Source organism: Choloepus didactylus, chromosome 1 (assembly GCF_015220235.1).
Source record: "Choloepus didactylus isolate mChoDid1 chromosome 1, mChoDid1.pri, whole genome shotgun sequence".
In the NCBI taxonomy this organism is placed as follows: Eukaryota; Metazoa; Chordata; class Mammalia; order Pilosa; family Megalonychidae; genus Choloepus; species Choloepus didactylus.
Genome location: NC_051307.1, coordinates 125,858,694 through 125,883,427, shown reverse-complemented (window position 1 = coordinate 125,883,427; position 24,734 = coordinate 125,858,694). Strand labels below are relative to the sequence as shown.

General features: G+C 37.0%; 1 protein-coding gene and 1 pseudogene across 5 annotated transcripts in view; both read right to left on the bottom strand.

Moving 5' to 3' along the window:
* The window catches only part of GOLIM4 (golgi integral membrane protein 4), an 86,383-nt gene that overhangs the window by 28,632 nt on the left and 33,017 nt on the right, over positions 1–24,734 (bottom strand). For all 5 annotated transcript variants that reach the window (XM_037841256.1, XM_037841266.1, XM_037841249.1 and 2 more), the window contains exon 2: positions 961–1,035. In XM_037841256.1, coding sequence (XP_037697184.1) covers positions 961–1,035 — 75 coding nt within the window. The remainder of the gene's footprint in view (positions 1–960; positions 1,036–24,734) is intronic.
* LOC119538375 lies at positions 10,296–11,759 on the bottom strand (annotated as a pseudogene).

Sequence of the window (24,734 nt, the reverse complement as noted above, 5' to 3'; positions counted from 1 at the left end):
GACGACACACGATTGCATCTCACTATCCACTAGATGGCACACTGAAATCATTCAGGACTTGAAAAGAGAAACAGGCCATCGAAACCATCTTTAATGTTCTTAAAGCTTTATTATCCACTAGATGGCTCTAAAAGCCACTCAGCATTTGAAGACGAGGAAAATCCAAATCCAATGAAAACATTTTAATGATGTGAAACTTCTACTCTTCACACGGGCTTAATCCAAGGGTCAGTAAAACGTTCTAATTAACACTGTCTTCCCCTGCTTTCCCTCCTCCACCCCATCAAGGTAATCAGACAGAACACTTGTTACTTAAATCACAAGATTTACCACAAAACATGCATAAGTAAAAACTTCAAGTCACAAGTTCTATGAGGACTAAGCATTATAAAAATTCTGATAAAAAATCAAAAGTATTGTTTAATATCTGCTACTGTGTTAATTTTTCAAACTGAAATAATCAGCTGTGTCAATAAAAGCCTTCACAAGGTAAAAAAAAGAAAAAAGGTGAGTGACTTGAAAGATACAAGACAATGTGATCAAATTTATTATGTTTTAAATATGTATGTATATTCTGGACTATGCATGCTGTTATATATATTTTTCCCCCAGAGAGTTCTGTGGACAGTAGTTCCAGCTATTAGTAACATATATGTTTAATAGTCAGATGAAAATTTGCTTGTTATATCTGAAATAATATGTATGACCAATATATGAACTACCTCAAGGCAGCAGAAATTGAACAAAAGATTCCAAATCCAATCTTGAGCAGCAATTATTGTGTAAAACGTAACATATTTCTTGACATCTTTCTCCATCTACCTATATAATACTGACTTTCGGCTGAGAAATCAAAGTTGATTTGAGACATTTCTTAGCAAAAACATAATAAAACAAGTACATGATGCTTTGAACAAGAGTATGATATCACATAGAATACAAATAATATTATATATTTACCTTCCTTTGCTTTCTTGTGTTCAAGTCTTTCCTTTTGCAAGGATTTCTCTAATCTTGACCTGTGTTCATAAACAACTGGAAAAAAAAAAGCAAAAATTTGTCTTAAAAGAATGAGAAATTCTATAGTAAAATTAATAGCATCTCTCAAAATAGCATTAACCTGGGAGGAAAACAGTTTAGGGTAAATTACACAATTAAAATCCATATGTGTATTTTGTATGTATCTGTATATACTATAAATTCCACATTCTGGGTAAAGAACAGACATTGCAGAGTTATTCTGTGCCAACTCCCATACAGTATGCCCTTTATTGAACTAATACTGTTTAGAGGCTTCCACCTTCTTTGTCAGCTCCTTTTCCTTCTCCTGCTCCATAAACATGAGCAACTCATGTTTAAGGGTTCCATTCACAAGTGATTCTTGATCCAAATTTCTTCCTGGGCAGCCATGTCCGCTCTTATGGGTTCAGCCACTAATCTGCCCAGCATCTTACCCCCCACATCAACGTTTCCAGCTCCTGCCTCTTTCCTTAGGCACTTAGTTTTCCTGAAAGGTGTTTCCACCTAGATGTTCCACAAGTACTACAAAATCAAAATCATTAAATCTGAATTAAGGCCGCCTAGTGAGGAAACCCTCAGAGTATTCCATTAGCCATCATAAGCCACTAGGTCAGAAAAGGTCTATTCCTTTTGTCAAGGGAAACACAGCTGAAAGAGCATTAGAAATGGGAGGAAAAAGGAACTCTCCAAAAAACCCATAAAAGTGCCCACAAAAGAATAGGTCTGGTTTAACATCTGCCATGGCCAGAAGAAACCAATGGCAATTTAATGTCAGTCCTATAAGATCTTCCTGCACTTTAGCATCCTTACCACCCAGTCCACTCTGAAGAAACCAGAGTCACTTGATGTAGGGGAGGAAGAGTAAATGTGTTGGAGAGAAATAGGGAACAGAACACTCTTGCTCACATCTATAACGCACGGAGCTAGGAGAGAGGGAGAAGCTCTACCATGAATGAATAAAATCTATAGATTGAACATAAACAGGACTGTATATGTGGCGAAGAGTTATTGGAAGGTTTTTTAAAAAAAAAACTATCAGAGAAAGATAAGACAAGTAACCAATTATGTCTTAGATTTCATCCAGAGAAAAGAACCTAGACCCACAAAGTGTTTTGAACAGGTAATGAGGGGAGAGGAGAGAATTAAGTAAATTTCTGATGTATTCTTTGAATCCTGTTTATTATGGTCCCATGATTTCATTCCCAGGCAAGCTAAGCCAGACCTGTTACTTGGTTCTTTTACCAGTTGCAAGCTTCCCATGACTACTTAAGAAAAATTTCATCATCAATCATCTGACAGACCATGTACAATACGTAGAACTGCCCCAACCCTACCACTCACATCCAAAGTTTCCATGGTGACAGCAACTCCCCTCCTCCATCCATGCTATGACCCCTTGCAGCTGAAAGGATACCTTGTCCCTTCTCCTGCCCTTTCCCCAACACCACAGCTGCCATCTCACCAGAGACTGTGCTCCTTCTTTGAACATGGCCATCATCTCCTGCAGCCTCCACCTCCTCCCTGCACTGCATCTCCCATCTTGTCATTCTGCATAAACTTTCCATACCCAGGGCTGTCTACTACTATTACAAACCTGACCTCTACTCACACCTCTGCTAACATCTCTATCCACAACTCCTAGAATGCCTGTCGCCACCCAAACTGGTATGATTAGTCCCCTGATGGCATGACTGCCCCAATCTCATCTTCCCTTCAGCCTCAGCCTCCCACCAGTCATTGCAATAATCCCTGCCCCATATCCTTCCTTCACCAAGGATCCTATTCTCTTCTCCAGATCATCCCTTCCCCAGGACTTTTATTAAAAAGGAATCAAATACAACTCAGTATTCACTGAGCCCCTACCATGTACTTGGCACCATATTATGAGTGGGAATACAAAGTGAATAGACAGGGGACTTGCCCTCAAGAAGCTCAAGTCTAAGGCAGAAGACAGATTAGATAATTTGTAAATAACAAGAGCTAAAGGCATTTGGCACAATAAATGTATATTTAAGTCCAAAGAAAGAAAGGGATGCACTCTGGATTATAGAGGGATGAGGGAAGGCTTCTCAGAGGTGGTGATCTCTTGACTGGCTTTGAAAGTGAAGAACAATTGGGTAGACAGAAGCACCCCAGAAAAAAGGCACTCCTGGAAGACAGATCATGTGTAAAGGCATAGAACATGAAACTGGACTAAAGGTAATTGTTCTCCAAAAAGCTTAGTTTCAAGCCTAATGTTGAGAAATCACATTTTTTCCAAACATTTATATGTGGGATATACAGATCCTTCAGCCAACTCCTAAAATCTTATTAAGCCCAAGAAGTTCCTTAGATTGGTAACTAGGACCACGTGAATGTTGGTGGAACATTTCCTGGTGAGTCAGGGAATACATAAAAATTAGCACTAACGAACATCACTAAGCCAAGCCCTGAGCTTCTGCTCATGGTACTGAAGAATTTTAGCTGCAGCCGGGAAGAGACTTACAAGGAAACAGACAAATTGTGATATTATGATGATACAACAGAGATAAGAACAGGATGTTATTGGAGCACCTAACCTCCCCAGTTGGTAGGAAAAACCACTTACCTTCAAACCACTGGCCAAAATTCCCACAGTATGGGGTAGAAGGTCGCACAACATAAACATGCCAGTTAAAAGGGAATCTTGGTGCATGCTATAGACAGGACTTCAGCCAGCATGTATGCCACTTTCAAAGGAAGAAACAGGCAAAGTAGTCAAGATCTTGCTGTAGTGGAGCTGAAGTGGCAGCAGTGGGTCCCAGAATCCCAGGTCCCAGAGTCCAAGGGGCTCAGAACCATTGCCAGCCTAGCAATGACCATGATAAGTTCAATAAGAATAGCAGCATAGTCAAGAAGGCATATACGAGGAGGGCTATTCACCACCCAGCCCCAACCACCTCAGACTCTAAACATTAAAAACTATTTTGGAAGAATGAGGATAAAGGAAAAGAGTTTAATTTAGAAATGTAATATCTGTGAAACGCTCCTTAGTTACAAGCAGTGATCACTGAAAACTCACTATTGCAACCTCAAGGTTGGATGGTGCCAGAAAATCAGGTAATGATTACTTTAAGCTTAGGTTGTAGAAAACTTCGTCAGTATGATTTAATTCCCAATGAGAGTCAAGGATCCACTAGATTAAACCAAGTAGAGAGGAGGCAGAGGAGAGGATTATTGGGTGTGGGAGGTGTTCCATTATTGATCCTGTTCTCTGGATTCAGTCAGGAATGAAAAGGTGCCAACAGCTGGTCCCAAATGCAGATTTATCAAACTGAATCACACAACTGTATTTGACAGTTGCATGCCCAAAGGGAATTTATACATTCAACATATTAATAGCAATGTCTCAAGAGCCAGGAGATCCTAGGATCCATAGTTATAAATTCTCATAAAGAGACCAAATGGGTCCTACGTGCTGTCAACACGGAGATACACGTTTGTGGATTATGGTCAAAATTCAACGGCCCTGGGAAACCTGAGACAAATTCACAAATACCTGGAACAGCATCACTAATAGCAAATGCTAATGCAAGAAGAAAGCATTTGCAAATACAGTGGGAAAAAAAGATGTGATAAACAGGAATAGAGGATATATGTAGAAACTGTGAGGTAACTGTACTATTAATATCATCTTACTTAGAACTGATCAAGCCATTATTATAGCACTAGCTTCTGTCCATGAATGTAATAATAACTTAAGAATTCAGGAATGTTTTGATGGTTGGAAAATAACCATGGAGGAAGAAGAGCCACAATGGAAAGGAAATGTGGAGAAATAGTGTGTCATCAGGCTCAGAAAAAAGGAAAAAGGAAAACAAAACAGAAAAGGAGCCTTAAGCTATAGACTAAGGAAACTGCATTAGATAACAGGAAGTAAGAGTGAAAATTGACCTTTGGAATGGATATTACGAAACTTTAGAAATTTTAGCAAGAAGGGAAGAGAACAAGACAGGAAGAGAGGCAGGCAGTAGTGTATTGGTTGAGAGCACAGACTCTGGTGCCTAGGTTTAAATCCCAGCTCCATCTCTTCCAGGGTAAGCTGCTGAACTCTTTTGTACCTCAGTTTCCTTAACTGGGATAAATGGGATGTGGGGATAATAATAGTACCTAGTACCTATCTCTTTAGGTGGATGCAGGGCTAAACGAGTTCATATATGACAAGTGCTCACAATACTGCCTAGCACAGAGTAAATGTTACAAAATGCTAAAATAGTTTTCCACCTGTCTGGGATGAATTAAAAGTGCCAGAAGGAGTCAATCTCTTATGAGCCCTTCCAACACTACAACTGAAGTTTGTACTTACTTTATTATATATATTATATATGTAAATATATAAGTATATATATACACACACACACATATGTATACATATATAGAGATTCAAAAAGGGAAAAAAAATAATAAAATAATCATCTCAGTTTCCTTTTACTTTAAAAAACGAGAGAGAAAGCAAATAATCACTCCAACAGCCTATAAAAACCATAAGCCTATTTTTTCAATAAAAAGTGAAGGACAGTAAAACAAACCAGATATAATCTTTGTGTCCTTGTAGTTCTAGAAGATTTCACTACCAATTAAACACACACACACACACACACACACACACCACACACTATCCTTAATTCATTTAACATGCATTCTCTAGGCTTCTGAGCTGGTGATTTATCTAGATAGGCTTACTGTTTCGCTTAGAAGGAGGATTGCTAATCAATCGTTGTCACCTATCTCTATTTTTCTATTTATACTCTGAAGTCAAGGGCATCGGTTAAGATGAGCTAATGCTGTTAAAGCACCTGCAACAAAATGGTATACAATGAATATCTGCAAAGCACCAAGCGAGTTTAAAGAAAAATAAGTATAAAAATCATGGTTCAATCTTGGCACTCAAGATCTTCAAAGCAGAATAACACTGCAGTAGGAATAGGATTTGAATCACAAGAACTCATGAGAGAAAAAATGAAAATCCATAATACCCATCTCCTCCCCTGCTTGCTGAAAACTGGTTTAATATTATCCATGCAATCAAGAATGGAAAGAGATTTTATTTCCTCTTAAAAGTACACAAGAGTTTTAAAACATGCCAGCTTCCTATAACAATTTTCCATTTTAACTTTGACTTGGATCTGAAAGTCACAAGAGAAATTAGCTGTATACATACAGTCATCTGCAAAATAAATATCTATGCCATTTCAGGGCAAACTGCTCCAATTCAGAATCAGAAAGCAACATTCTAAAATTAGACAGAAAACATTACTAAGTTTTTTTAAACACCTTAAGCCAAGAGAGTGCAATGTTTCTTTGGCAGCAGCAAAAGCCCATGGAATTTTGCTTTTGCTCCTGACTATAACATACGGTTTTATCCTCATAAGGCAAAAACAAAAAACTAAGGCTTGATATGAAAATCACACAATTCAACTTACGTAAACATTAAGATTGGGAAGTACATTTATCATTGATAAAAATCAAAATGAATAAATTTGCGATTTGATAATTCCAAGATTTTGAAGTAAAATAGCAGGAGAGATGACAAAAAAAGGGAAAAAAATTGAAATTAATTGAACAATATTGTGTTCCCAGAGCACAATACTTCTGAGATCTTCCTTAAACGTCTGAAATCATAGATACTTTTTATATTCTTTAAGAACAGTTATCAGTTGTTCTAACTGGCTGAAAGTAGCATTGGAGGCCAGTCGCTTGCCCACCACCATCCTCCACAGAAAAATGAGTTGGTAATGTACAGGCAGGCAACATCATAACTGCAGTTTTCCAATTATCCTTCCTTCCTTCTTTTATAATCTTACCTCATAAAAAGTCTGAGAAGGAATACAGGAGATTTCCTTAGAAAACAATCCACATAAAACAAATAAATTTAAGAAAAGAGGACGGGGGCAACCGTTAACTATTTGCAGGATCTTACTGGGCCCTTCCACCCGTTCCCATGAGTAGGGAAGAGTAACTCTAAGGCTCTGTCTTCAGCGCCTCTGCCAGTCCCTTTTGTCAAATTCTCCTCGGAGTTCTACATCCATCTTCATATCTTTACTGTTACCTCTCACAGATGACTCCTAAACCACTAATCCACTTTTTATTCATTCAGTCCCAGTTTCATGGCTTCCAATACAATTCAACCTTTCCAATCTGTCTCACAATTTACAGCTGAATTAAATTAACCCTTTCCTATTATTAGCTCCCTTTACTAACTTACATATTTTTGTCCTAGGCCTGAGGTCAAACCCTTCCAATGGCTTCTCATCTCACACCGAAGGGAAAACAAAGCCCTCACAAGGCCTTATACCACTGTTTGTCAAGCTCCAGCCACAGCAGCCTCCTCTCTGCTATTTCCTGAACATGCGAGGTGGGCACGTTTTTACCTCAGCACCTCATACTGTCTTTTCCCTGTGCCTCAACTTCTCCTTTTCCAGGTATCTGCATGACTAGCCCCTCTCTTCTGTCAGTTCTTTATAAAAAGATACCTTTCCCATTAAGTCATTCCCTAGACAACTTATCGACAACTGCCACCTGCTTCCCATAGCACTTATCACTATCTACTATATATTTTACTTATTTATTTTATTTAATGCTTGTCCATCCCACTAGACTATAAGCACAATGGGGGCAGGAATTTCTAGCTTTTTTTAATTTCACTGCTGTAACCCCAGCACGCTGAATTGTAGACATTCACTAGATGTGAATGAATGAATAAATGAATGAGTGGGTGAACAAATGTAAGTTCCTTTTAGGCTGTAGTAATGCCTAGAAGGCAGGGACTGGCTGGCTGCTTGTTTCTTTCTTTTTTATATCCTGAACCATCACTACCACTTCAGTCCCAATATACAGTTCCTAAAATTTTGTGGTATTCAACAATACCTGTTACACGAATAAAATGCATTTGAAGATGTTTTATTATTTTCCTCCCTCACCTGCCATCTTTATGTCCCAGCATTTTTAAACTAAATTTCTCCATTTGTTGGCTCATTATGTTTGGAAACTTATGTTTCCAAGGATAAATATAAACTTATCTGTTGATGTATAGGCTCATACAATTAGCATTAGTTAAATCATAGCCCCGGAAAATAGAAGCTTTCAGAATACTGAGAAGAAAAGGGGCAGTCTGATTAGACATTTTTGTACATGGCAGTTGCTGTACTTCTTTACTGCACAATAGTTCACACAAGTGTCTATTTTTAAGTTTGCTAATGCACGCAGTTTATGAAGCAGTTTGAATGGAAATTTTAACCATGATTTGAATTGGTGCTTAACTATCATTTCTATTTTGATACAACTATACCCAGGCTTTTCCTCATGATGCCATCTAATTGAGAATTGTTTTTTTCAAATAATACACCATAATAATAATACAATAATACAATAAATAATTATATTAGCTGAATTTTCTTTTTAGCTCTCTTTCAAGTGCTGAGCTACTAATAATCATTCTTATTTTCAGATGAATCTATTCACTCCTCATGAAAGGAATCTTTTCTTAGCTGCTCAGAGTTATTATATTACAGCCGAGAGCACCTTGGGAGACACCAAAGTATAAGAGCTACTCTTATAAAAAGCTTATAATCAATCCATTCAGGTAGTGAGAAGAGGCTAAGACAAGTAAAAGAGTAAGAAGACAATTAGAGATCACCAAAGCTAGGCAGGCCGAGGTAACAGAATGAAAAATCTGCTGAGCTCTCAGATTTTTAAACAGAATCTCACTGTGAGCTACAAGAAAAATATCCTTTTGTCCCATGAAAATGCACTCTACAGAGCAAAAACTACATTCTCAAAGATATGTATAAACATATATTAGAAATTTAAGGGCACAGTAATAGAAGCAAAAATTATTCTAAAATGAGAAGTATACAAATAGGTCCTGTACAGTAGCATTCTTCTTATCTAGCATGCAGATTTCAGTTGGTCAGCATCATAGTATTTCTGGAAATAATGCAAGGGAGAGGGGGACTGGGGGAAGCAGGTGGAAAAAAAGACTTCTGGTCACCCAAAATTGACTCAAAGATGTGTAAGAATGCCCTTATGATGGTCTAAAATAGGTAAAGCACACTGGTTTTATAATGGAGCCATGAATTTGTGGATATATTTTTTCAAATTGTTGTGCTTGACCCAAATATCAGAAACATCTAATTTTCGTAAGTTGTCTGATTTCTTCATAAGAATAGGTCAAAGTTGATGAATACTTCAAGTAATTCCAGCAAAGAGGGATCAACATAAAATCCAGTGCTCCAGTATCAGCCCAAAAAGGTTTTTTACTGTGTGTAATAATGTTTGGGAGCCAATAGTCCCATAGAATTCCCCAGACTAGGTTAAGGAGCCAAGCTATAAATTCCTTTTCCTTCAAATCAATGCAGCAGTAGACAAGCAACCCCACCTTCACCCAAACTCCCAATGTCAAGTTTTCACCTGAAAATGTGAAAATAAGCAACATATCTTAGAAAAGGTTTCATAAAACCTAGTTATACAGAAATATTATTTAAAGCCTCTTATCTATTTATTACATCCTGAATATATCATTCAACAAATCAAACAAATATTTATTATTGAGCACCTACTATGTGCCAGACATGTTCAATATTTGGGAATACATTGTAGTAAAACAGTAAAAATATCTGTCTTTGGGGAGCTTATATTCTGGTTGAGAGAAAAATAATATATTAGAAGGTAATGAGTGCTATGGGGGGAAAAAGAACAAGATAAAAGAGACTGGATGTGTGAGGAGGGTAGATTCTATTTCATTTTAAATAGGGTGGTCAGGGAAGCCCTCACTGAGGATATATTCGAGCTAAGACTTGAAGAAAGAGAAGGAGTTAGTCCTGCAGACATCTAGGGAAATGCTCCAGATAGAAGGAATGGCCAGCGCAAAAGCGCTACAGTGGAAGCATACTTGGGATGTTCTAAGAACAGTATGGCTAAGTCAGAGCGAGCCAAGATGGTCAAACGATCAAAGGATGAAGGTGGAATAGGAGATAGATGGCGATGGGCCTTATAGTACCTAGTGAGGACTTTGGCTTTTAGTCTGAGATAAATGGGGAGCCATGGGAAGGTCTGAGCAGAAACCTGTGATGCTGACTTGGGTTTTAAAATAACGATCTCACTCTGACTTCCTGTATCAAGAATAGACTGCATGGGTGCCAGAGTGCAAGGAGGGAAACAAATTATTAGACTTCTTTATTTCTTTTTAAATACAATGTTTATTTATAACAAAAATTAAATGAAGTTTTTTATATTAAAATTAAAGAAATACATTGGATAATACGTATAGTAAGTATCTGCTCATAAGAGTAGGAATAAAAGCTGTTTATCTCCAGCTTTTAGCCTGTTTGGTTCCACCAACTCATAGAAGAACTTAGCTGTAAACAAGTAGAAGGATCATGCAATCTCTGACATAATTAAACTGGGTAAACCACAGTAAGTGTGTCCCATGAACAGTTTGCCAAGTATTTGTCCAGGTCTATTACAGCTACTGAGCAAATGGATTGGCATGAATAGTTATGTCCTTGATGGGTACATCATTAAGAGGTCGGTAAGTCTTCTCATTTACTGGTAACTTCTCCAATTCATCTAGAGCCTCTAGACCATCTATTACCTTTCCAAATACTGTGTACTTCATGTCCAAATGTGGTTGCTTGCCATAGGTGACAGAGAACTGCAATCGATTGGTGTTTGGCCATTATTAGCCATGGATACAACACCTCTAACATTGTGCTTAAGATATTCACTGTACTCATCCTCAAACTTCTTGCCCTAGATACTGTTACCTCCCCTGCCAGTACCTGTTGGATCTCCCGTCTGAACCATGAAACCCTTGATATGTCTATGAAATATAGTCACTGTAGTAATTACTGGCACAAAGAGCCAAGAAATTTTCACATGTTTTAGGTGTCCTCTCACAGAAGACTTCTATCTTAATATCACCTACATCTGTATGCAGTGTTACAGACATTCTTTCTCTAGATGGTTTCAGGAAGCACTGTTACTTAATTTCTCAGAGTCCTGAGAAAAGCTCAAAAACAAGTCTTTCACCACTGTAGTTAGCACAGTTGTTGCATAAAACAGAAAAGATACAATTGCAAGGTGCCCACACGGGTCAGTCAGCTTGAAGTCATAGAGTTTCTTCTGGAAAATTAGTAGACTTCTGAAGTAATCCAGGCATGAGGTAATGGTACACTAGGACCAGTGTGGTACCTGTGGAGGTAATAAAATGGCCAGATGCTGCAATTATGCTGAAGATAGAACCATCGCATGTTATTAGGCTGCTGGTAGAATAGGTTTGTGAGGAAGATCAAGAATAGGCATTTATTGACAGCAGAGTGATTTATGCAAACTGGAGGAGTCAAAATAGACTCCCAGAGGTGACATCTGTGTGGGTGTTGAAAGATGACAATGGAAAGAAGAAAAAAAATCCAGACACAGAAAGAATGTGCAAGAGCACCAAGGCAAAAGCACAACCTGTTTGCAGTATTTCCCAAACTCCCCTGAAAATAAGAATAATGTGGAATGCTTGCTAACCGTACAGATTCCTGGGACCCAAATCTGCTGAGTCAGAATTTCTGGGGAAGAGGCCTAGTAATCTGAGTAGTTAGCAAGTAGGCACCACCCACAACCCATGAGCTTTTATAGGGAAGTTTCATAAACACTGTTATCTACCCTAGGGTTAATGGGAAGATGGGTAATCTTGGTGGGGAGAGAATGAATGAGACAGGGCTGCAAATGACTTTATTAGATCTGTGTGGTTTAAAAAATAACTTTGTATGTGATGATAAGACCCAGTAGAGAAACAGAGACAGTGGAGGTTGATGGATTAGTTAGAAAGTCATTGCAATAACCTAAAAAATGTAAGATAAACTACCATATTTGCCAAATATAAGATGATCTCCAGTTCTGACAATAAGACAACATAATTAATAAGTTTATTTTTTAGGGGGTGGGGGCAATTGAAATATATAAAACCTTAGGAAAGTGAAGAAAAGTGGGGCAAAGAACTTGAAAGAGCATGTATATATATCCTGATGGCTACTAAACTGTAGTCATCAGGGAAATGCAAATTAAAACCATAGTGCAATACCACTGCTGACCCATCAGACTGGCTAAGATTTTTTAAAGACAGAAAATACCAAGGGTTGACAAGAATATGGAGGAAGGAACTCTCATAGTTTGCTGATGGTTGTGTAAACTGGTACACCATTTTGGAAACTGTTTGACAGTATCTACTAAAGCTGACAAAGGCATACCTGATGGCCTAGAAATCTCATTTGTAGGTTTATACCCTTCCAAATGTTTGACATTTATTCATTAAAAGAAGGGTGATGTTGTCAACATGGTGATGTAAACAGCTACTGAAAATTCCTCTTCAGAGATTCAACAACAAAAAAAGGACAATTCTGAATTGTTTGAAACTCTAGAAGAGGATATGGACTGAAGAAGGACCCTGCTGATGCTGAATTAAAGAAAGAGAAGAAATATCAGGTAGGAATCTTCCATACCAGACCAGCCAGTCCTCCCTGCCCCCTCACTCAGGCTCAGTGCAGGAAAGGCACAGAATCAGCAGATGGGAACGCTCCCACCAGGGACACAGAATTTTAAATCTCTCACAGCAGTGAGACATACTCCCACTGTATGATGACCCAAGGGACAGGGGAGGACATTTCAAGGCCCAGGTCACTGAGGGACAAAAAGACCGAGAAAACGTGGACAGAGACTGCGTTTCCAGCCCTGGGTCTGAAAACCCTTCCCCCATTCTTGAGGGAAGCAGCAGCTGGCGGCCGTTTCCTTGCCTTTGGGAGCTGGAGTGCTGGGTCAGCTGAGGGAGTACTCTGCCACAGGTGTAGCCCCACATCAAGCCAGATTTTGGCCTGCAAAGTGAGGGCATAGGAATCTTGCGGCTTCAACTCACTTATGTAGATGCAGCCTGTGCTCAGAGGCAAAGCAGCCTCTGAGGACGAGTACGTTACCGAACAGCGCCGTCTGCTGGACAGTCCAGAAAGTGCAAGGGAATAGAAACACTTAAAAAAAGATGCTCCAGTCCCTTTCTCAGGACCACAGGAGCTGGTCTACACACTCTGCACAGAAACCCAGCCACGTTTTGGATGAGAAATACAGACAACCCAATTGTTAAAGCAGGACTCGAGAACAAACCCAGGTCTTGCTGGCTGGTGGAAAACAGCACCACTGGAAGCCAGCAGATTTATATTACCACATACAGTGAACTTGCTGGGGTGCCCAGTGCCTACCTCCCATTCCTGTGGCAGACCATGGTGGGTGCCTGACTTTAGGAGAAAACTGGAGGGCAGAGCCAGTCTCTGGCAACTGGCAAGTGTGAGAAACAAAGAATATAGAGATCATAGAAAACCAACAAGAAAACCCAAGAGAGGAAACAATCTCCAGAATAAAATAATAAGAAAATCAGATTCTTAGATAGCAAAAAATCATGACCCACACCAGGGAACATGAATATATGGCCCAGTCAAAGGAACAAACTAACACCTCTACTGAGATTCAAGAGGTGAAACAACTAATTAAAGATGTTCGAACAAATCTTCTAAATCAAATCAAGCAGTTGAAGGAAAATGTGACAAAAGAGATGAAGGATATAAAAAAGACACTGGGTGACCATAAGAAGAATTCCCAAGCTTGAAAAACAAATGGCAGAACTTATGGAAATGACAGGCACAACAGAAGAGATGACAAACACAATGGAGACATACAATAGCAGACTTGGAGAGGCAGAAGAAAGGATTACTGAACTAGAGGAAAGGACATCTGAAATCCTACACACAAAAGAACAGATAGGGAATAGAATGGAAAAATATAAGCAGGGGCTCAGGGAACTGAATGACAACATGAAGCACATAAATATATGTGTCACGAGTGTCCCAGAAGAAGAGAAGGGAAAAGGGGCAGAAAAAATAATAGAGGAAATAATCAATGAAAATTTCCCAACTCTTATGAAAGACATAAAATTACAGGTTCAAGAAGTGCAGCACACCCCAAACAGAACTGATCCAAATAGACCTAGTCCAAGACACCTACTAATCAGATTGTCAACTGTCAAAGACAAAGACAGAATTCTGAAAGCAGCAAGAGAAAAGTAATCCATCACATATAAGGGAAGCTCAATAAGACTAGTGCAGATTTCTCAGTAGAAACCATGGAGACAAGAAGGCAGTGGCATGACATATTCAAGATACTGAACCAAGAATCCTATATCTTGCAAAACTGTCCTTCAAAAATGGAGAGTTTAAAATATTTACAGATAAACAGACACTGAGAGAGTTTGTGAACAGGAGACCTCCTCTGCAAGAAATACTAAAGGGAGTGCTACAGACAGCTAGGAAAAGACAGGAGAGAGAGGTTTGGAGAACAGTGTAGAAATGAAGATACTAGGAGATAGAAAGAAGGTAAAGATCGGGCATTTGATGCTGAAGAAGTACAGAATGTTCAACAGGATTGACTGTATAGATCCAGAAACGGATACCACAATACTGGGTGATGGTAGCACAATTGTTCCAGTTTGCTAATGCTGCCAGAACACAAAACACCAGAAATGGATTGGCTTTTATAAAAGGGGGTTTCCTTGGTTACACAGTTACAGTCTTTAGGCCATAAAGTGTCCATTAACAAAGGGTACCTTCACTGGAGAAAGGCCGTTGGCATCTGGAAAATCTCTGTTAGCTGGGAAGGCATGTGGCTGGTGTCTGCTTGCTCCCAAGTTCCATTTCAAAATGGCATTCTCCAAAATGTCTGCATCAGCTTCCAACGGCCATCTTCAAAATGTCTGTCTCAGCTCCAGCTAGCTATGAACTTCTTCTGTCTGAGCTTATATAGTGCTCCAGTAAACTAAATAACGCCCATGCTGAATGGGCAGGGCCATGCCTCCATGGAAATTATCCAATGAGAGTTATCACCTACAGTTGGGTGAGTCACATTTCCATGGACACTGAACCAATAGGTTCCAACCAACCCAATCCACACTAATACGTCTGCCCTCCAAGAATGCATTAAACAATATGGCTTTTTCTGGGGGACATAAATACACAAACTGGCACAACAATATTGTAATTACACTGAAAAAAGATGACTGTGAGTATGGTTGCAAAAGAAAGGTTAGGGGCATGTAGGACACCAGAAGGAAAGTTGGACGTTAAAGACTTAGATAGTATAACTTAGAGAAACCTAGAGTGGTCAATGATTGTGATTAAATGTACAAATGTAAAAATATTTTTACATGAGGGAGAACAAATGAATGTCAACTTTGCAAGGTGTTGAAATGGAATGGTATTCAGGAAAAATACAATCAATGCAAACTAGAGTCTATAGTTAACAGTAACATGTAATATGCTTCCATTAATTGTAACAAAGGCAATATACCAAAGCTAAATGTCTGTAAGAGGGAGAAATAAGTGTGGGGTATGGGATTGTTGGCACTGGTGTCGTTGTCTGACCTTTTTATTGTATTTTATTTTTTTATTTTTTAAAAATCACATAAAAGAATATTTATAGCAGCACTATTCATAATATTCCCAAATGGAAACACTGTAAATATCTATCATCATTGAATGATTAAGTTGTGGTTGTTCATAAAATGAAATACCATTCAGCAATGTGAAGAAACCAAATGTTAAAATACAGATGAATTTCACAAACATAGTGTTGAGGAAAGAAGCCAGACAACAAAAGGATACTTACTAAATCATTCTATTTATATAAATTTCAAAAAGAAGCAAAACTAATCTATGGTGAGACTATTTACACTGTGCACTGGGGTCAGGGATAGTAAGGTTAGGCAAAGAACGGAAGAGGGCAAGAGGGAGCTTTTTTGAGTGCTGGTAATGTTCAGATTCTTGGTCTGTGTGCTGGCTACAACGTTTGCTTTGTTAAATTTCATTGAGCTGTATATTTATGATTCATGAGCTTTTTCGGATGTATAATTCAATAAAGTTTATTTAAAAATTTAGAGATCACATAAAATAGCTACCTTTTATATAACATTATGGCATTTGTTATTTTTAGTTACATAAATGAAATTATGATTGAAACAATATAAAACACTTTTAGATATGTCACTTTTTAATATATCCACCTCTCCTAAAACACTTTTATTCAAACACTTCACATGCATGTCAGACATCTGTGTCTGTGTCAACTCAAGTCAGTTTTCCACTCCTCCGACAGTTTTCTGAAGAAAGTTTTCTTCACTTGAGATACAGCATCTGTGGAATCTGTCTGAGGCCATCAGTGGAAATCTTGTCTGAAAAATTAGGACAGTTGCCATTTTTGTTTGTCTTATAGGTGCATATTCAGACTAGATCTCTAACCCCTGAGTGTGTTGGGGGTTTTTTTGTGTGTGAAAATGCTTGTTTATAAAGACATTTTACCTTTGTAATTGAGGGATACATTCCTGGGAATAGATACCCATACTATTTTAAATGTCACTGTATCTTAAAAGATTTGTCTGGTGCCCTCCATAAATATCTAGCCAGCACCGAACAAGATCATTTTGGATTCATGTGTCTTCTTCACACTGTGCTGTGCTGTGTTTAAAATAAAGCAGTTGAGAAAGCACCCAGTAATGGCAGAGATTTCCCACTGACTCCAATAAAAAGCACTTCTCTCTCTGCTAAGGGGTAATTTTGCAAGGTGGAGTGAATTTGTGGTAATCATTGACAAAGGGAGAGGAACACACAGAACTAAAATACATTTAGGAAACAGAATCAAAATGCCTGAGTGATTGATTCGAAGTTCACTATGAAATTGGATCCAAGGATGGTGCCAATACATCTGGCTTAGGCTACTGGGTGGAAGGTGGATTCAGGACTATCGAGGGACCCCTAATGAAGGTGGGTGGGGGAGGGGTGCATGATGAATTCATTTTGGACATGTTTTATGTGATATCAAGATGGCACAGAAAAGTAAAAATAATAACACAAGAAACACTCAAGTCGCTGGTAGTTAGAATTTAAGGTCACTGCCAGGAAGGTCTATTTCACTCATCTGTAGTCTAAGACCAAAAATCTTAAGACCTAACACAAGGACATCTCTGAAGTAAACCCTGCCTATTTCTCCAGAACTACCTCTTACCCTTTGTTAATGCACTTTATTTTTTTGGTCTCAATACCAACACACTGCTTATAGCTGCTTATATTTACCACTGAAAGAACCTTAAAAAGATATTGCTCATAAGAGACTGTGGGGCAAAGTCAACACTAGATGTCTAAAACCTGCTGCGCAAGTTTGACTGGAATTCTCAGTAATATCCTGCATTCTCTTTTCATTTTTGAACACTTTAAATCTCCTTTGGGATAAGAGCATAATTGGGTATAATTATTTTCTTTCATCATATTTGATACAGAGAATGAATATTTTCTTGATGGTTTTGTTAAGAACAGATGTAGCTATGAACAGGAATATCTTCAGCACTAATATTGGGTTTTGTCTAGTGGGGGGTGGGGATGGGGGGAGGGTATAATTTAATCACTAACCACTGTGCAGCATGTAAAAGGCCCCTAAGAGGAAGGCTGAGATCACTGGATGAGACCTTCCAAATAAGTTATCCTTTCTCACCCTTTTAAGAAAAGGCACACTGCTTATCAAGAGGTATAGGTTGTTAGAGTGGTGGTGGAGACTGTTAATGATGCAATGTGGGGAGGATTTGGAGAGGTTTATGAAAGCCTACTCTGGTTAGTAGGCCATTATTCTGGCCTGCATCATGTAAACAAAGTCATACAAAATTATAAAAGGTAGAGAGGTATCTGCCTTCACCATGGACCCCAGGGACCCTTCTGAGGTGGTTTGGATGCCCTTTCTCTATTCTCTGTAGGGCACTAGGCATATCTCATTCACACTCTTTTTATATTGCATTATGTCTAGATTTGTTGCTCCCACTAAACTGGGGGATTACTCTATTTCTTCAATTAGGGCATACTGTCACCCAGCCTTGAGACTGACAGAATGTGGGTACCTGCCGAATGTTTGTTAAATGGCTGAACAAATACAAATAAATGAATGGCTAAATACAAGGTGGCAACTAATTTCAATATCTATAATTTCGTAAAATTTAGACTTGAAAGGTGTCCATGGTTACATATCAAGATAGATTTCAAGAGTCCAGTTTTAAAAAACTTTAAACTGGATACAGTTGACTTACACCAATAAAAGCATACGAATTTATTGGCAACCTCTAAAGGTAGAGAAGAATATATCCATATTGTTTAAATAACAAAATACATGGGATTTTTGACAGAAGCACAGAAAAATCAATAAATATTCCAGATGTGTAGAAAGATACGTGGTTGGATGAGAAAAGAAAGAAAGAAAAAGCATTTTAATGATATCAGCATTGTAATTAGCTAAACCTCTGACTTTTTCTTTTTAACCCCATCTCATAGAATTCAGATAAACCACTGAAAATACAGAGGACCAAGATGGATTAGCCTGGAAGAAAAACAAAAAGAGAAAAAGGAAACAAACAGAGAAACAGAGACAAACAAATGGGGCCAAGAAACAATTTAGTGAGGATTTTCAAGTAGTTTGGAGAAAATAACACTGGCTTGAGCCAAGATTCCTGGGGGCTTTGCTGCCCCATCACTAAATAATTCTGTGCACACAACTAAGAAACTTCACGTTTCTGTTTCCTCAGCAATAAAATGAAATAGCTGCAAGGTTGAGTCAATAAAGTCCTTCCAGTGTTAAAATCTATGATTCTAAATAAGCATATTTTTAGTAAAGGAGAAGAGTTGTGGCGTGGGCAATATATAAATCATTTCAACTTAGTTTTGAAAACTCTCAGTGACTTAAATTTGAATAAGAGATTAAAGATTCAGTTTAGCAGAATTCTGGGAAAAGCTCTGATTTTTCAGGAAAAAGCTTTTAGAAAAAGAAAACTTTATTTCTGATGTATCTGTCACCTATGATTTTCAATAACTTGAAAACTATTATATGTAAACTAAGAAGACCCTGTGTCCTACAGTAGGGCTCTCCTTTTCGATATGCATGACTGTGGAAAATGAAAATACATTATTCTTTTCTGACACTGAATAAAATAAAAGCAGCAGAGTACATATGAACAGAACTGCTATTCTAATTGTAAATGGGTCTATTTGCTTACTTGTTTTGTTTTGTTTTGCTTTTTCTCCTGTCATATACATGCGATTCAGTTTGCTCTTCCCACAGTAACTCTCCTACATACTGGGAAATAACCAAGCACTGATTTAGAAGTGGACAAAGAAATAGGAGAATGCAAATATTAGAGGCTCCTTCATGGAGTAAGTGGCTATATCCACACAGATCTACTTGCAAGTATCTGCAGGCAACATGTCATGGTTGTACAGGTCAAAGGCTAAAAGTCCATGGTCTGGGGTTTAATTTTTAATCTGAAAATGCTTTGTTTGTTTAAGGCCTTTTGTTTTGTCATTGGTAAAATAAAGGAGCTTACCAACTGATTTCTAAGGCTTCTTCTAGCTCTAAAATTCTGATTCCTGATCTGGGTAAGCAAACAAGAATACAGAATCAGAACTGTGGAATGACTTGGACAAATGTTGAAGACATTAGAGAGTAATGATGTTCAGAAAGCTGGCCTGGCTGAACAGAAGAACCCAGCAGGAATGTAAACAAAGATGAGAAGAGAGGGGCAACATCTTTTTGGAAGAAGGGCTTAAGACCCTTGATTAGGGCTGAAGGGCTTAAGGCCCTTTTTTTTTTCCCTGCAAAGTATCTGCAAATGATTAAACTTATTTTGACAGCTGCAAGTAATTGGGAGGAAGGTGAAAACAGGAAGTTCAGTCACAAACTACCCTTACTAGTTCCAGATTTCACCAATTCAATATTTTTAGTAATGTGGACATGAGTAGTTGATGTTTATTGTTATACTCATACTGATTTTTAAAACAAGATCCATTAGCATACAGGATCCATTAGCATACCAGCACCACTATTTTATGTTATTTCCTGACAAAGTGTAAATAAGAATTTCTCAGGAAAAGCAAATAGTCATTATATTGAAGATCTTTATAATCTTATAGATAAACCTATCAGTAAGAGCTTAAAACATATTTGTTGATGGGTGTTTATATATTCAGGAAAAAAGGTATGTCCTTGTACTTTAAAAACACTTTAGTAGCAATCATAATAAACTATGCTTTTATAGTCCTTAACAGTTTATACACAAAGAGCTTTTATGTCCAATTCACATGTAATTTGTGGGTGAACAAATAAGGTGCTAATTAGAAATTACTCCTATCTATTCAAAGAAGACTTCACAACCTTTCCAGCCACTAGCTCATCTTACATGTGCAGTACTTAAAACTGCATTTATTTAAAATGCATTAAACTTTTCTATGATTTAGGATGGCTGTACATTATTTTGAATTTCTGAAGAGTTATTCATTAAGAAAAGGAAACCTAGTAATACAGTAATTCTGTGAGTGTCATTCCAGAGACTGAGAAAGGACAATATTATCTTGAAATTTACCTTTAAATCATTTATACAACATAGTCTCCCTCCCTCAAGAAATCATGCTGTATGAATATAGATATATGGACAAAAGAGAGTTTTGAGTATTTACTGCTGAATATTAATTGTCATAAACGAATTAGCGCAATTTTAAGTTAATATTCATGCTTGTTTCTTTCACTGTTGCTTTAGAATCTTATGAGACAGGCTAGGTAATTTTTTCATGTAACATTTTCAAGGACCCACTTTTAAGTTCTACTTTCAAATTCAACAAAGATAATTTTGTGGCTACTTCATTACTTATTCAGTGCCCAAATAAGAACAACTACTTCATCTATAAGTAACCTACCCCTATAATATCATAGATTTATGAATTAAGAATTCTAGTCCTTGATCCCAAGCATTAAATATAAGAATATACATTAAGCAGTTACCTAAATGAATACATAGTTAGCAGTATATGTAAGCAGAAAAAAAAAGAAATAGTTATTATTAGCTTTTAAGGCCACCAAATACACAACTGCATGCACAAAACAAACTAAAACAATAAAGCAACCTCTTATCTACAAGTATTTGCCAGTGTACTGATAGAACACAGTAAATCATATGCACACTAAATGCATCAGAGAATACAACACAGCCATTTGAAAAATAAAAACAAGGCCAAGACTCATAAAAAATTCCTATTAAGACAGAAGGTATAATTTTATATTCTCAATATGCAAAATATATATTAGGATATTTATTTGTGATGCAGAAAGAAAATATTTTCATCACCTTTTCTTTCAGTTTTGTGACTCTGAAAAGAAAATAAATCTTTCAAGAGTTTGTTATTTTATGGCCTTGTGTTTCACTAAGAATGTGCAAAAATGATTTTACACTTCTTTAACCTCAGAATTAAGAAATAAAAGGTGATATGCACTTAATTTCTCAAGTGTGAATTTAAATGTTTACAAATACCACTACATATCTGATAATAAAGTTACTACATTATAGAATTAAAATAATTTTCATAAGATTTCCTCAAAAAGTTAACAATCAGGAATTAATCTATCTAAAAAATAACATAAATATTCATAATTTATAGATGTATTTTTCCATTAGGCTTGCATTCCTTACTGTCACAAAAAGCAAAAGCAAACATACCAAAAATTATGGTGATAAAACTTCAACACTCCAAATAAAAAAATAAAGCCCAAAATCAAAAATCTCTTAAAATTTGGCTCTGAATGGTCTCATTTTCAGAGTAACTTTTTTTCCAAATTTTGAAATAAGGGATGTGATTTTATATACTATTTACGTATCGACTTCTTACAGAATAAAAGTATTTTTTAAATAATCTGTTCTTTTTCTGTATACCTAATAAGATTCTGCAGTGTTAAGACAGGAGTTTTGTTTTTTGTTGTTTTAATCATAAAGGGAAGCTTCATTTTTATTCTTTTCATCCATTTTTTCTTACAATTTCTTTAAAATTTAAAATGGAAATAAAAACACATAAAGCAAAACACCATCTGAAAACAGGTTAAAAAAAAACTGCACATTCATTGACCTTTGATTATGTAAATAAAGAATATATTGAACACTAAAATTTTGCCGATTTCCTCTGAGTGGTAGGATTATGAATGTCTTTTCCTTTTGCCTCAAAAATTTTCTGCACTTTTCAAATTTCCTATTGAAATACAAACCATTTACTCTTTAAACCTATCATATCAATTAATTAATTATGCTAATGCAAAAAGAACTCCATTTCACCATAACTCAACTAAATGGAGGTTTGTTTTGTTTTGTTTTGTTACACTCAAATTCTAGAAGAAAGGGGAAGATCAAAATCTATTTAAAAAAAAAATCTATTCAAGGGACAATATACACTTAGTTGAATCTTCATATCTACATCTAATCTACATCTCTAGTGCTGGAAGAGAATTGATGTTTCCAGTGATGACCATTCATAGGAATGAAATAAAGCAACTAAAACAGTTTGAAATGTTTTTCAGTAATATAACTTGAAACAAAAGGATCTTGTTTAATTGATCTTCCTTCTTCTAAAAAAAATACTAGGCACAGAGCTTACAATACAAAAATAAATTCAATAGAATGACTTTAATATATACTAGAAACCAAAGGGGTGGAGAAGGCAAAAAGTTTTCTATTTAACATTGACAACTAAATTCACTAGAATATTCCATTTCCTGACTATTCCACTTAATTGAGTTTTACTGCTTTGAGGAAACATTGATGGAAATGGGAGCCTTTCAAAGATCATCCCAAAATATACTGTGTGAGAAACAAAAATGCTTGTTAAAATTATCATGTCCTATGATATGCTAATATCTTTCCCTAATGGACATCTTAAAAGGGGGTTATCAGATCTTTATGCCATCTTTATTTTTATTTTCTAAGTATCGCATAAAACCTCCAATGTACTTTAGTTAATTTTCAACTATGAAGCCTTTCTGTAAAAAAGAGGGAACTACTAACTTACTATTTGTAAGACAAACACTTTAACTTTTTTTCTTGAAGCTGTAATTTATCAACTCATTCAAATGGTGGATGGGGACTGACTTTTTCAAAACATCTACTACATACCAAGCACAGTGCAGATGCTTTCATTACATTCATAACTCTAGAAAACAAGTATAATCCACATTTTCGTAGGCAATGAAGCAGGTTAGGAGGTTAAGTGACTTGCCAAAGTTCACCCTGATTTGGTCCAGGTCTACACTCATTCCAAACTTTGGGAAAGTACATAACTTCCTCATGTTTCTGAGCTGGCTGTACACACTCTGGCTTCATTAAGGTCTTTAAATAAACTATTTTATCAAGCAAGACTCAAAGGTAAGCTCAAAACACAAATTATCAAACCCAAATGAATTATTTTCAACAGTTTCTTCCATTTATAGGAATAATATGTGCCTCTGTTGGTCAACTCTTGGAAACCACTTCCCTTCTCATTAAAGATATTGAAGAAGGAAAGAAATATTAATTTCTGTGACCTATAATGATAGAGGCATATGGCTTTATAACTTGGAATGGAAAGCTTATTATTAAATTTAATAATTTTCTGATTAAACATCAAAACTATTTTGAAAAAAACTGAAGTCAGGGAGTAGTTTTCCAACTTTTTTACATTTAATAATAAGTTGAATATTCTTAGTGAGTGGAGGCCTTCCATCTAAACCACTGAATCTACTCTAACCCTTCCTTTTGTTTTGTTCTGTTTCTAGTCAATGGTGAAGATGACAGCTTTTCCTCTGCAGGCCAATGGCTGGCATTACAGGCAAAGTGGACCAGAGAATGGGATCTAGGGCATATCTGCTACACATTGCTTACAGTAGTAATCTGAGCCAGGGGTAGGAGGATGGCCAGAGGCACAGATTCAAACATGACCTCATGAAGCCTCCCAGCTCACATCATCAGTGTTTCTCAACTTCCTGGCATGTCTGGAGGAAAGGGGAGTGGGTCTAAATTGAAGAGAAAACTGAATCTGGAGTTGGCAGATTTGCCATCAGATTCCATCTATCAATTATTGTCTTTGTCATTTGCGACATAATCTTTATAAGCCTCATTTTTCTAATCCATATTATAAACATAAGGACCTGAAATTCAATGTATCTCATATAATCGGTACTCAATGAATTTTAGCTGAATTTGAAACGAGGAAAGGGCAGAATCTTAGCATGGCTCTGAAGGCAAAGATGAATAAATACAAGAAAATGTACTGTTTAAAGACAGCAACCTGGAGTGAAGAAGCCAGCAATTGGTGGGAAGTTCCTAATGGTTGGTAGAAACTAGACCAAGGGGAGAACAAGGAACTGTGGCAGTAGGAAGTGGCCCAAGCTGAAAAGAGAGTATCTAAGGCTGACCAGACAATCTAGTAGGCCACAGAGATGGCCCACTTTTCTTGATGACTAGAAGAGAATGCTGATTTAATTGATTTTGCTACTAACTGACACAAAAGGGTGAGTAACCTGAGAAAATATGTAAGGGAGAGGAAAATATAAATAATTACAAGAATGCTGTAGACCTACTTTAATTAAAAAATTCCTTGCTCTGAATGTTTGTTAACTTTGAGTATCTACAGTGAGATACAGCTCCCTATGAAATCTGCCTGGCCTCACTCTTGTTTACAACTGAGATGCCTCCGATTGAGCTCCACTGTGGTAAATCCCAGACAAGGAGGGTTCTGGGCATCATATCTCTGAAGGATCCATACAGAACAAGTTTATTTTATGCCAGTCTTGGA